General features: G+C 36.5%; 3 gene segments (V, D, J or C); all 3 read left to right on the top strand.

Moving 5' to 3' along the window:
- The first annotated feature begins 248 nt into the window (after nucleotides 1-248).
- LOC113157803 lies at nucleotides 249-784 on the top strand. The segment is given in 2 exon segments: nucleotides 249-323; nucleotides 426-784. Coding segments are annotated over 2 exon segments (408 nt in total).
- A 4,467-nt stretch (nucleotides 785-5,251) lies between these two features.
- Nucleotides 5,252-5,713, top strand: LOC113151953 (the record flags this gene model as incomplete). The annotated part of the segment is given in 2 exon segments: nucleotides 5,252-5,329; nucleotides 5,421-5,713. Coding segments are annotated over 2 exon segments (336 nt in total), but the record flags the coding sequence as incomplete, so codon positions are not given.
- A 5,789-nt stretch (nucleotides 5,714-11,502) lies between these two features.
- On the top strand, nucleotides 11,503-11,979 carry LOC113150497. The segment is given in 2 exon segments: nucleotides 11,503-11,580; nucleotides 11,672-11,979. Coding segments are annotated over 2 exon segments (351 nt in total).
- Nucleotides 11,980-13,995: the final 2,016 nt, after the last annotated feature.

Below are 13,995 nucleotides of genomic sequence, written 5' to 3'. Positions count from 1 at the left end.
GCATTTTGCGTGGAGCATTAGAGGACACATCCATTGTAAGTGCCATATACGCATGACCTGTCAAATGATGCTGAGCAAAATTAATTATTACATCTAATTTGGTTATAAATGAAAATTCGGCTTAATGATCTGAACCTATTATTATAGGTTGAACTTTTTCGAGGAGGAGGATTTCATGCAAAACTCTGAGTTCCTCCATCTCTACATATGTGTTGTAAAGTGAAGGACAGAGAAACACAGCTGACTGACTGTAGGCTGATAAGTAGCTTTCATAATGGCTAGACCAGAATATTTAGCTGTTCTTCTGATTATGTTGGTTGCTGGTAAGAATAATTCAGTCTTTTGTTGGGTTTTTTACAAACATTTTGATATAAAGACAAAATTGTTGTTTCACAGTAGATAATGAGCTGTTTGAATTTCTGTAGGTACTGAGGGTCAAACACTGACTGAGTCTGAACCAGTGGTTAAAAGACCTGGAGAATCCCACACACTGACCTGCACATATTCAGGGTTCAGCAGCACTCCCTGGATCGCTTGGATCAGACAGGCTGCTGGAAAAGGACTGGAGTGGCTCGCCCAGATCAGTGACAGCAGTGGCAACATCTACTACTCTCAGTCAGTTCAAGGCCGTTTTACAATCACCAGAGACAACAGCAGAAACCAGGTGTATCTGCAGATGAGCAGCCTGAAGACTGAAGATTCTGCTGTTTATTATTGTGCCAGAGTCACAGTGACACAAGAGGAAGTAACGCTGTACAAAAACCCAGCAGAGTTAATCAAGTAAAAACAGTTTTCCGCTGTTCACGTTTGCAGAAACTAACAAGTTCAACAGCATCAATACCATAGTGCCAAATTAAAACTGCTTCATCCAGAAATCCTTTTGTAAATGATCTCCTGTTCAGACAGCAAATTTTAAATGTTTAGTGACACAGTTCAAACCATTGGTGACATTTAACACATCAGCCCCTCTTTCTTTTACAACTTACCACTGTTGTTTTCTATGTAAAGTCACCTTCATTAAGCTTTGTAGCTGTATCAACATTAACCCATTACAGTTTAACACAATAACATAATCCCCCAATAAATCCTCACTTTGCATTTGTTGCCACTTTTATAGAGCTATGATGATATGACATAGATAGATAGATAGATAGATGATAATTACAGCTTTTAGTAGTGTGGTGTACAAGCAATGTTTATAAACAAAAGGTTATTTGCCATCAAATATGTTGCCTCTAGACTAAATATAAGCAGGAAACTCCTTTCTAAATGCTTTGGAATAGTTGTAGTAACTAAGGCTTTTCTAACCATTTAAAATTAATAACTTCCTCCATTTACCAAAAACTACTGGTGACATTAATTTATTATCCAAACCCACTCTATTTCTATCCTCACTGTGCAGAGGTTTCAATGCAAAATCTATGACCCGTCTGCAGAGAGGATGACTGACTACAGTGGACAAACAGTTTAACATGAAGGAATATAGAGGTTGTTTCACTGACCTTGATCCATTTCATTTCACGTTTCGTGGAAAAATACAAATATGAATTATAAAAAATGTAATGAATATGGAAATGCGGCTGGATAGTGCCTCTTCTAAGTCACTTTGGATAAGAGCAACTGCCAAATGACTAAATGTAAATAAAAAATAAAGAATATACTGTAACATAAATCATCATGACATATGTTAAGACTTGTTATGTCACCACAAATAAAAGTAAATTATAAATGCTTCAACTAACAGAGTTTTTCTACTATAACTATAGACTGCAGTTGGTTTTATGTTGGTTTATGGTTGGTTTACATGGTCTCTCTCCAGCTACAGCTATAAATGAGACCATTAAAAGTCTTTTGTGCAAACCTATAAAACAACCAGGGACAAAAAGTTTTCATGTTATTTAGTGCATCATGTTCTACATCTTTTTTGGAACAAATAATAATAAAAGTAATGAATGAATGAATGAACATATTAAATGAGTCTTTAAATGACTAAATAAATTCTGTGTAAAGTTGAGTGGATTTTAATGATTAATTCATGCTCATGTTGAAAATAATCTCAAAAATTAATAATGATTTGAAATGTCTGCATGTACAATATAAAATGACACTGATAGATTACAAGTACAGTTGTAGAAAATTACAGTTTTCCACATACAATGTTGAAACTGCAGCTGACTATGTAATGAAATTAAAATATTGTGTATGTGCTCACTCCGCATACGAAACTGCATATAAGTATTCATATGTCTGATTCTATGCAAACTCAATGACGTGCCTGGTTACTCAGCTATAAAAAACTTCACCTCAGACTGTCAGTGGAGTTCACAGCACATCAGTTTGACCATAAACCATGTTTTGTGTAACTCTGCTGCTGCTGTTGGCAGCTGGATCCTGTGAGTCTCTCTGGATTTGTGAAAGTCTACAGTTCTGTTGATGTACTGTAAAATTTGTCACAAAACAATTTCTTCTTCTACAGGTGTGAAGTGTGAACAGCTGACACAGCCAGCCTCTGTGACTGTGCAGCCAGGTCAACGTCTGACCATCAGCTGTCAGGTCTCTTATTCTGTGAGTGTCTATTCAACAGATTGGATCAGACAGCCTGCAGGGAAAGGACTGGAGTGGATTGGTAGCAAATATACTGGAGGCACAAGCTACAAAGATTCACTGAAGAACAAGTTCAGTATTGATTTAGACTCTTCCAGCAACACAGTGACTCTAAATGGACAGAATCTGCAGCCTGAAGACTCTGCTGTGTATTACTGTGCAAGACGGCCACAGTAACACAAACCATCAGTAGAGCTGAACAAAAACCCCTCAGTGTCTGAACAGTTGTAACATGAATCCACCAGAGGAGGAGCCCTCAGACCATGAATGATTTCTAGAGCAACTCACTGTTACAGCAAATTCCATTTAGTAAATATTTGTTAATTGTATTTTACAGTTTCCATATTTTTACATATAGTTTTACATCACAGCTCATCACACTGCTGAAACTTTACTGTATGTATTCTGAGAGCAATAACTGAACATCACTCTTAGAGCCGTCATTAGTAAAACATAATGAAAACAGTATACAGTTATTGTCTTAATTATACAATCTGTACTCCTCCACTAACCTTATCATAATCCTAATTAACATCATGTCTTGTGCCACTGTTAAAATGCTCATCTCCAGCTGCTCTAAATAATTACAGACCAGTCGCTCTCACCTCACATGTCATGAAAGTTCTGGAGAGGCTGGTACTCAACTCTCTTTCACCTGGACAGAGCAGGCAGGACTGTGAGGATCATGGTTATTTTTTCTTCTCCAGTGCTCCAACCTGTCCTCGTGAGAAAGAAGCTCCTGAAGATGCAGGTTGACCCCTTCACAGTTTGTACAGCTGCAAGGTTGTGAATATGAGCAGGTGATCAGCAGCCCAGGAGCACCACATGCTTCTGTCCTCTTACCTTTCCTCTTCACCCTGTACACATCTGTCTTTCAGTACAACACTGAGTCCTGTCATCTGCAGAAGTTCTCAGATGACTCTGCAGTCGTGGGGTGCATCAGTGGTGGCGAGGAGGTAGAGTACAGAGGCCAGGTAAGAACAACACTGATTGGCTGATACATTCTTCTCTTTTAAATCTATGTAAAGGTGATTATTTTACTCCTCATTTTACCCCTGTTAGTTTGTTTTTCTGTCCCTCTCCTAATCACCATTATCAGCTCCACCTGTTGTCTCCCTCTGGTCACTAACATTAGTCATCCAGATCATTTTCACCTGGGGACCAGTCTTCTCGTCTTAAGCTCCCCTCAGCCAGCAGCAGTTTGTGATCAGGTTGTACAGGTCAGACTATAAAGTCCATTCCTCCAGTTCAGTGGTGAAACAGTCTGAAAATAAAAATAATGTATGAACCAAAAACTGAAATATGTTGATTACATATTGACTTTTTAAGTACAACTAATTAAAACCATATTGATGTTTTAATGTGATGTCCATAAATCATCATCATATAATCATAATCAAATGTATTTCCACTAATATTTGAGGTATGTTATTTTTCACTCTTTGTAGAGGAGGAGTCAATGCAAATCTCTCCTCTTTTCCATGTCTTCATATGTGTTATAGAGACAGGACAGAGTCCAAATCACTGACAGACTTTCTGTAGACTGGACAGAGACAAACAACTATTACAATGATCAGAACACATTATTTAGTTGTTTTTCTTTTGCTGTATATTAAATTCACTGGTAAGGACAATTCAGAGTTATTCTTACAAACTAATTAAGAAAATGCAGCTAACAAATTTTTCTTTTTTTTTTCTGTAGGTACTGAAGGTCAAACACTGACTGAGTCTGAACCAGTGGTTAAAAGACCTGGAGAATCCCACAGACTGACCTGCACATATTCAGGGTTTGGCGGTGATATCAGTTGTGCTTGGATCAGACAGACTCCTGGAAAAGGACTGGAGTGGGTTACTTACATCAGTGACAGCAGTAGCAGCATCTACTACTCTCAGTCAGTCAAAGGCCGTTTTACCATCAGCAGAGACAACAGCAGAAATCAGGTGTATCTGCAGATGAGCAGCCTGAAGACTGAAGACTCTGCTGTTTATTACTGTGCTCGAGAGTCACAGTGACACAAGAGGAAGTAACGCTGTACAAAAACTCAGCACATTGAACCAAGTAAAAAAAAAGCTCTTTCCATGTAATATTCAAAAAACAATAACACAACCTCAGTAAAACTACCTGTATTAAAGTTATTATGAGGTTTCTGTGCACATTGTGTTTTTACATATAATACTGTAAAAATATTCTTGTTATGTGGGATAATGTTCAAGTTCCTTTCATTTAAAGAATCAACAGAAAACTATATAAATGTCTGATCAGAACCACAGTATGACTAACATGACAGATGAATCACATTAGATTTGTTTTAAATATAAATCTTTTGGCATAACTATATTATTTTATATGCTTACCATCAATGTATGACAGCATTGTATGTTTTAAATATGTTTCTTTTATATCTGCATATGCTTTGGGATTTATTTAACTTTCTGTCTTAAGGGCCTATGTAAATAGTTCATCCTTAGGTGTATGAGACGTTCATTATGTTCATTCAAATACATTGTCTTTTTTTGTATAAAAAATAAAAGCTGTTGACACAATAACTTGTGACTCATTTTCATGTCAATGTTTTTCTCCATGCAAAGTGAACTTCCTCCCAGTCTGCTATAAAGACTTGACGTCATGTTAGTTAGAGCAGAAGAAGAGAAGCTCCCATCAGATCACCTTCAATACCAACCATGTTCTCTGTAGCTCTGCTGCTGCTGCTGGCTGCTGGATCCTGTGAGTGTCACTGAGACAGAGACACTGACAGTATGATCACAGTACACTGACTGTTCACTGTTATTACACTGATCCATGTTTTGTTCTACAGGTGTGAAGTGTGAACAGCTGACACAGCCAGCCTCTGTGACTGTGCAGCCAGGTCAACGTCTGACCATCACCTGTCAGGTCTCTTATTCTATGAGTAGCTACTGGACACACTGGATCAGACAGCCTGCAGGGAAAGGACTGGAGTGGATTGGTAGCATATATACTGGAGAAACTAGCTACAAGGATTCACTGAAGAACAAGTTCAGTATTGATTTAGACTCTTCCAGCAACACAGCGACTCTAAATGGACAGAATCTGCAGCCTGTAGACTCTGCTGTGTATTACTGTGCAAGAGACCCACAGTAACACAAACCATCAGTAGAGCTGAACAAAAACCCCTCAGTGTCTGAACAGTTGTAACATGAATCCACCAGAGGAGGAGCCCTCAGACCATGAATGATTTCTAGACAAAGTCACTGTTACAGCAAATTAAATTTATTATATGTTTGTTAATTGTATTTTACAGTTTCTTTTTTTTTTACAGTCTTACAACACAATCATCACACTGCTGAAACTTTCCTGTATGTATTCTGAGAGCAATAACTGAACATCACTTTTAGAGCCTACATTAGTAAAACAAAATTAAAACAGTCTACAGTTATTGTCATAATTATATCCTACTGAGTAATAAAATCCATACCCCTTCACTAATCTAATCATAATGTTGATTAATCAAACTAACCTAAATGATCATTATTTTACTAATTGATGAATCATCAAGATCATGGTGGACATGTTTTATCATCATTTCCTTTCTGTTGATGTGGACACACTGGTTCAGTATATTCAATTCCCCGGTATTTTTTGAACAGATCTTTATATAATTATAATAATTTGGATCCTAACTCTCAAAAACACATTTATCTGGGTTTTTAATTCCACACTAATCCTTGCTGAACATCTCTTGGTGTCGTATTAATTTTTAGAATATAACATAATATTTCTCAACCTTATGTTTAAAGACTTCCATGGTCAGGATCTTGATTTTATCTGTGATTAAAATATCTCTCCTGGGCCAACAGAACAGAGTACACAGCACTTAACATCAAGCATGTACTTCCTCCTAACCCTCATCTACTACAGTGAGGACAAAGTCATTCATGTCTCCTCTGAATAACAAGTTCCAGTAAACAGTTTATTATAATTTCACAGATTGAGACGATACAACTTCATGAGGTGCTGTATAACAACCTGTGATGTGTCTGTGAGTCTGAACTGAAACAGTAAGAACAACTCTGATTGGCTGACTCATTCTTCTCATTTAAATCTATGGAAATGTGGTGATGTAACCCATCAGTAATGTATAAAAAACGTAGATCTTACTGTCAGTGGAGTTCACAGCACATCAGTTTGACCATAAATCATGTTTTCTTTCACTTTGCTGCTGCTGTTGGCAGCTGGATGCTGTGAGTCTCTCTGGATTTTTCATACAACATTTGATAGTTGTTTTTTTTTAAATATAGAGTAATTTAATGATGATTTGTTACAAAACAGTTTTCTTCTGTTAACAGATGTGAAGTGTGAACAGCTGACACAGCCAGCCTCTGTGACTGTGCAGCCAGGTCAACGTCTGACCATCAGCTGTCAGGTCTCGTATTCTATGAGCAGCTACCGTACAGCTTGGATCAGACAGCCTGCAGGAAAAGCACTGGAGTGGATTGGAGATGCACATGTTGGATATACCACATTCTACAAAGATTCACGTATTGATTTAGACTCTTCCAGCAACACAGCGACTCTAAATGGACAGAATCTGCAGCCTGAAGACTCTGCTGTGTATTACTGTGCAAGACGGCCACAGTAACACAAACCATCAGTAGAGCTGAACAAAAACCCCTCAGTGTCTGAACAGTTGTAACATGAATCCACCAGAGGAGGAGCCCTCAGACCACGAATTATTTTAAAATCCTGTCACTGACATAAAAGTATTTACATACTGTACATGTCAATGAAATGTGGAAGTAAAACAAAGTAAGTTCAAATGGGAATAAAAACTGTTATATTTGTTTTACTGCAGTAGCTGAATTGAATATGACATTTTATATTTCAAACCAATGACTTTAGGAAATTGTTTTCTTTTTTGTTCATTACTGTGTGTTTTGATATGTTCACAAACCAAAATACGTGCATGTAGTGGACATATTGATCATATTTTCTAATGTAATAGCTAATGAAGTGTTTTATGATGGTAGTAAGTGGATACACCATTTTGTTTGGGAGTTGGAGTCTGTCAGAAACATACTTACACTAGTTCTAAACATCGTGGTTTCACAGCACAAACTACATTTTTTCAACAATTTTTGAATCAAATTTGAATCAGACTTGAAGAACTTCTCTCATTGTAATACAGAATGATTTTAGTTTAACACACAGTTTATATAACATCAAGTCCAAATTAGTTTTGTTCTCTGTGTGAGGAGGAGTTAATGCAAAACTCAGACGTCTTCCACCTCCACTTATCTGTGTACAGCGCGGACGACAGAGATCAGTGGACACACACTTCAACATGATGGACTACAGGACAGGACTGCTGCTTATTACTCTCTGCTGGGCAGGTGAAGATATTCACAGATGTGATTTTTACACAGTTTTTAATTTGTCACCAGCATGTTTCACCTGATTATTCTTTTATTGTCTTGACAGGTGTTGATGGTCAGACTCTGACAGAATCTGAACCTGTTGTTAAAAGACCTGGAGAATCCCACACACTGACCTGTACAGCATCTGGATTCACATTCAGCAGCTACAAGATGGGTTGGATCAGACAGGCTCCTGGAAAAGGACTGGAGTGGGTTTCCACTATCGATATTACTATCAAATACTACTCTCAGTCAGTCTTTATCTGCAGATGAACAGTTTGAAAACTGAAGATTCTGCTGTTTCCTACTGTGCTCGAGAGTCACACTGACTGAAATGTGTTAAACAGCTGTACAAAATCTCAATGAATACATCTTAACTATCTCACTGGATTAACGTTAATGATACTTTGACTGTTCATGTTCCAATTTAGAAAATGTGGATTCATATAATTAAGAAGAAATAGAAAAAATAAAGTTTGTCCATAATAAAACACAAACATTAAAACACGATTCATAAACTAAAATGAAAAGGCGGAGGTAATTTTGTTTAATTGATTCATTTAGCAAACCCTAAATGGAAAGAATATGCAGTCTGAACACACTGCTGTGTATTACTGTGTCAGATATTGTGGTTTCTATTTAATCAGAAAACAACTGATGATGGGGTCAGTGATATCAGAAAACTTCCAAGATGATTGTCTCACAATCTCTTCGTTGATTTCATCAGGTAAAAACAACAATACAGTACAGAGCAAAAGCAATAGTAACAAAAATATGATTCTAAAATTACTGAAACAAACAAAATGGAAGGCTTAACATGGTCTGTGGCTGATGACAACGTCAGGGTTTAACTAACATATGTTTTTTTTTCTACTACATGTGACACAGATTTATAATGATGAGTAAACAGCTCCAGAACAATTTGAATGTGTGGACAAGTATCAAGAGTGAATTACATAAATTTTACAGATTATGAGCAGAAAGTGGAAAATAATCTCATCAGGGACACAGAATATACACACAAAATATTTAGAAGAGTTTCTTAATCATTGAACTGTACAACATCATCATAAAGATTAAAATAGAATTATTTTTTATTCCAGAGACTCAACAGTGTTTTTTCTTTTTGTTTTTGTTTTTGTCATTTTTAGGAGGATGAGGAGGAGGAGTCAATTCAAATGACTCATCTCTTCCATCTATACATATCTGTTTAAGATGAAGACTAAACCACTACTGGTAGATACTCAGTTCAGAGTGGGCAGTAAAAGCTGTTGATTACAATGTTTAGACTGAAATGTCTTATTGTTTCTCTAGTCCTGTCTATTACCTGGTCAGGTAAGATCATTAATGGTGTTTGTGACTAATCTCTAGATAATGTCTCTGTGCAGTAGCTGAGCTGTGAGCTTTTTCTCTATTTCTTTAGGTACTGAAGGTCAAACACTGACTGAGTCTGAACCAGTGGTTAAAAGACCTGGAGAATCCCACAGACTGACCTGCACATATTCAGGGTTTGATGGTGATTATACTAATGCTTGGATCAGACAGGCTGCTGGAAAAGCTCTGGAATGGGTCGCTACTGTCTCTGCTAGTAGTGACAGCATCCACTACTCTCAGTCAGTCCAGGGCCGTTTTACCATCTCCAGAGACAACAGCAGAAAGCAGGTGTATCTGCAGATGAGCAGTCTGACAACTGAAGATTCTGCTGTTTATTATTGTACACGATACCCACAGTGACACATGAGGAAACGACACTGCACAAAAACTCAGCTCATCAGATATTGACCTGTACAGACATTGGCACAGGTATTAGCAAATTCAGAAGCTAATATGTGGATTTCATATTGATCTGTTGCAATATGTAAGACAACTTGAAGGAAAATAACTGGAATGGATGGACTTGTTTATAGTGATGCAAGTGGAACAGCTTATTCCAGCAGTGTGCAAGGACAAATAGAAATCACCAGAGATAATAACTACAGCATGGTGTATCTGAGACTGTCCAACCTAAGGCCAGAGGACTCTGCTGTGTATTACTGTCTCAAACACACACACTGATGAAAAATGATAGTAAAGTAAAAGTAAAATAAACAAAAACTTTAAATAATCAATTTTTACAAGAGCTTACAGGGGGCAGTAGGAGACGTGAAATGATGATAAATACATTAAAACACACAATGCAATAACCAGCTGATGTAACAACTTATGACAACAGATTTCAGAAGGACATTAAAGTACACAGATGAAGTGGTTGATAATAACATTTAATAATTTGATAAATAAATAAATAGTAATAATTAAAAGGTAACTTAATAACCAGAAGTGAAGCATGAATAAACATTTATTGCTGCAAGACCTACTTCTTAACATAAATGTACCTAATAATACAAAATAAATGTATGAACCAAAACTGAAGTACTACAAATTAAGACCATAAATACGTTTTCATTGTATTTCCACTAATATTTGAGTTATGTTATTTTTCACTTTTTGTAGAGGAGGAGTCAATGCAAATCTCTTTGTATATAGACAGGACAGAGTCCAAATCACTGACAGACTTTCTGTAGACTGGACAGAGAAAAATGACTTTTACAATGATCAGAACACATTATTTAGTTGTTTTTCTTTTGCTGTATATTAAATTCACTGGTAAGGACAATTCAGAGTTATTCTTACAAACTAATTAAGAAAATGCGCCTACTTTACAAAACCTAACAATCTTTTCTTTTCATTTTCTGTAGGTACTGAAGGTCAAACACTGACTGAGTCTGAACCAGTGGTTAAAAGACCTGGAGAATCCCACACACTGACCTGCACATATTCAGGGTTTGGTGGTGATATCAGTTGTGCTTGGATCAGACAGACTCCTGGAAAAGGACTGGAGTGGGTCGCTTATATCAGACATGATAGTGCTAACATCTACTACTCTCAATCAGTCAAAGGCCGTTTTACCATCTCCAGAGACAACAGCAGAGATCAAGTGTATCTGCAGATGAGCAGCCTGAAGACTGAAGAGTCTGCTGTTTATTATTGTGCTCGACAGCCACAGTGACACAAGAGGAAGTAACGTTGTACAAAAACTCAGCACATAGAATAAAATTTAAAAAAGGAAAGTTCTCTGCATTTAATATTCACAAAACAATAACACAACCTCAATAAAACTAACTAATTGTATTAACAGTAACAGTTTCTGTTTGGCATATCTATATTTTATTATTTGCTTACTATCATGTATGACAGCATGTATGTTTGTAATATTCTTTTTGTATATCTCCATATGCTTTGGGATTTCTTTAGCTTTCTGTCTTATGTGTTTATGTAAATAGTTCATGTTTAGGTGTATGAGACGTCCATTGTTTTTTTTCAAATACATTATGTTTTGTGTGTCAGAAATAAATGCTTTTGACACATTAACTCATTATCATGTCAATGTTTTTCTCCATGCAAAGTGAACTTCCTCCCAATCTGCTATAAAGACTTGATGTGATGTTAGTTAAAGCAGAAGAAGAGAAGCTCCCATCAGATCACCTTCAATACCAACCATGTTCTCTGTAGCTCTGCTGCTGCTGCTGGCTGCTGGATCCTGTGAGTGTCACTGAGACAGAGACACTGACAGTATGATCACAGTACACTGACTGTTCACTGTTATTACACTGATCCATGTTTTGTTCTACAGGTGTGAAGTGTGAACAGCTGACACAGCCAGCCTCTGTGACTGTGCAGCCAGGTCAACGTCTGACCATCAGCTGTCAGGTCTCTTATTCTGTGAGCAGCTACTGGACAGGTTGGATCAGACAGCCTGCAGGGAAAGGACTGGAGTGGATTGGATATGCACGTGTTGGGTATACCCAATACTACAAAGATTCACTGAAAAATAAGCTCAGTATTGATTTAGACTCTTCCAGCAACACAGCGACTCTAAATGGACAGAATCTGCAGCCTGAAGACTCTGCTGTGTATTACTGTGCCAGAGAGTCACAGTAACACAAACCATCAGTAGAGCTGAACAAAAACCCCTCAGTGTCTGAACAGTTGTAACATGAATCCACCAGAGGAGGAGCCCTCAGACCACTAAACAGTTCATCATCAAACCACCTAAACATCTTTACATAAACTGTGACACCGAATATGTAAACGTAATGTGAAAATTGTTACAAAAATGTAGGTTGTGTTTCATTACTTACCTATTTACTTCACTTTTAAGCAAAGTAAAATCGCCACATATTAAACAAATGGAAACAAAGTTATGCAAAAATATCAAATGTCAACACAAATTCAACCAAATAGTTTCCTAGATTTATTTTATTTGTAAATTGAATAAAATTAAAAACATTCCCAAAATGTGCTGTTATGGCCACACATCAGTTTCTGTAACAACTGAAAGAATCTGTATAGATTCAGTGGAGTGGAGAATTATTTTCTCTTGGAGAAAAAAGTTTTCATTTATATCTACATTTGTATTCATATGTGTGTGAACAGCACAAAACCTGTATCCCTTGGTTAATATATTGACCAAATACTAAGTGTTTTCCCAAAAATATGACAGCATTATAAGCATCCAACATTTAGTTTTAAGGGTCATTTATTTGTTGTATTGATTCATATCATTAAACTAAATATCAGGTTTAAAATCCATAAATCATTCAAACTTACTGTGAAGTCAAATTGTCGTTGTCCAACAAAGAAAGACGATAACGGTCAGTACAACCTGGTTTTCTTTTCCCCCTGGGGAGGAGTTAATGCAAAACTCAGTTGTCTTCTACCTCTATTTATCTACCTGCAAAGATGATGATAGAGAACAGTGGACACACAGTTTAACATGATGGACTACTGCACAGGGCTGCTGATTTTAATTATTTTCTGTGCAGGTGAGGAAACATCTGCATGTCCAGTTGAGTCCATCTTTAAGTAGCTGTCAAATTACGACAAGTGACAGTTTTCTTGTTTGTCTTGACAGGTGTTGATGGTCAGACTGGTTCAGACTTCAAATTCAGTGCAGATTATTAAAAATAGCAATTAAATCATTATTTAAAAAGTGATTGCAGTGAATTTTTGTTATCATTGAGGACACGGGTTGGAGGAGAGGATTCTTTTAACTCTCACTACAGTCAGAATGAATTTACCTTGTACCTTGTATCTCAAGTCAGTTTGGATAAGAGCAACTGCTAAATGACTAAATGTAAATAAAAAATGAAGAATATACTATAACATAAATGATCATGACATGTGTTAAGACTTGTTACGTCACCATAGATTAAATTAAATTGTAAATGCACCAACTACTAGAGTTTTTCTACAACCTATAGACTACAGTTGGTTTCATGTTAGTTTATGGTTGGTTTACATGGTCTCTCTCCAGCTACAGCTGTAAATGAGACCATTGAAAGTATTTTGTGCAAACCTATAAAACAACCAGAGAAAAAAAAAGTTTTAATGTTATTTCTACATCTTTTTGGAGCAAAAATAATAATAATAATAATAATAAATGAATGAATATAATAAAACTTAACTTATCTAATCTAACTTTAAATGACTAAATTAATTCTGTGTAAATTTGAGTGGATTTTAATAATTAATTCATGCTCATGTTGAAAATAATCTCAAAAATTAATAATGATTTGAAATGTCTGCATGTACAATATAAACTGACACAGATAGATTACAAGTACAGTTGTTGAAAGTTACAGTTTTTCACATACAATGTTCAAACTACAGATTACTATATTATGAAATTTAAATATTATGTATGTGCTCACTCCGCATACGAAACTGCATATGAGTATTCATGTGTCTGTTTCTATGCAAACTCCATGACGTGTCTGGTTCCTCAGCTATAAAAACGTCAGCTCAGACTGTCAGTGGAGTTCACAGCACATCAGTTTGACCATAAACCATGTTTTGTGTAACTCTGCTGCTGCTGTTGGCAGCTGGATCCTGTGAGTCTCTCTGGATTTGTCAAAGTCTACAGTTCTGTTGATGTACTGTAAAACTTAATAATTT

Source organism: Anabas testudineus, chromosome 8 (assembly GCF_900324465.2).
Source record: "Anabas testudineus chromosome 8, fAnaTes1.2, whole genome shotgun sequence".
Taxonomy (NCBI): domain Eukaryota; kingdom Metazoa; phylum Chordata; class Actinopteri; order Anabantiformes; family Anabantidae; genus Anabas; species Anabas testudineus.
The sequence above is the reverse complement of the archived record's forward strand: the minus strand, read 5'-3'. Positions and strand labels throughout refer to the sequence as shown.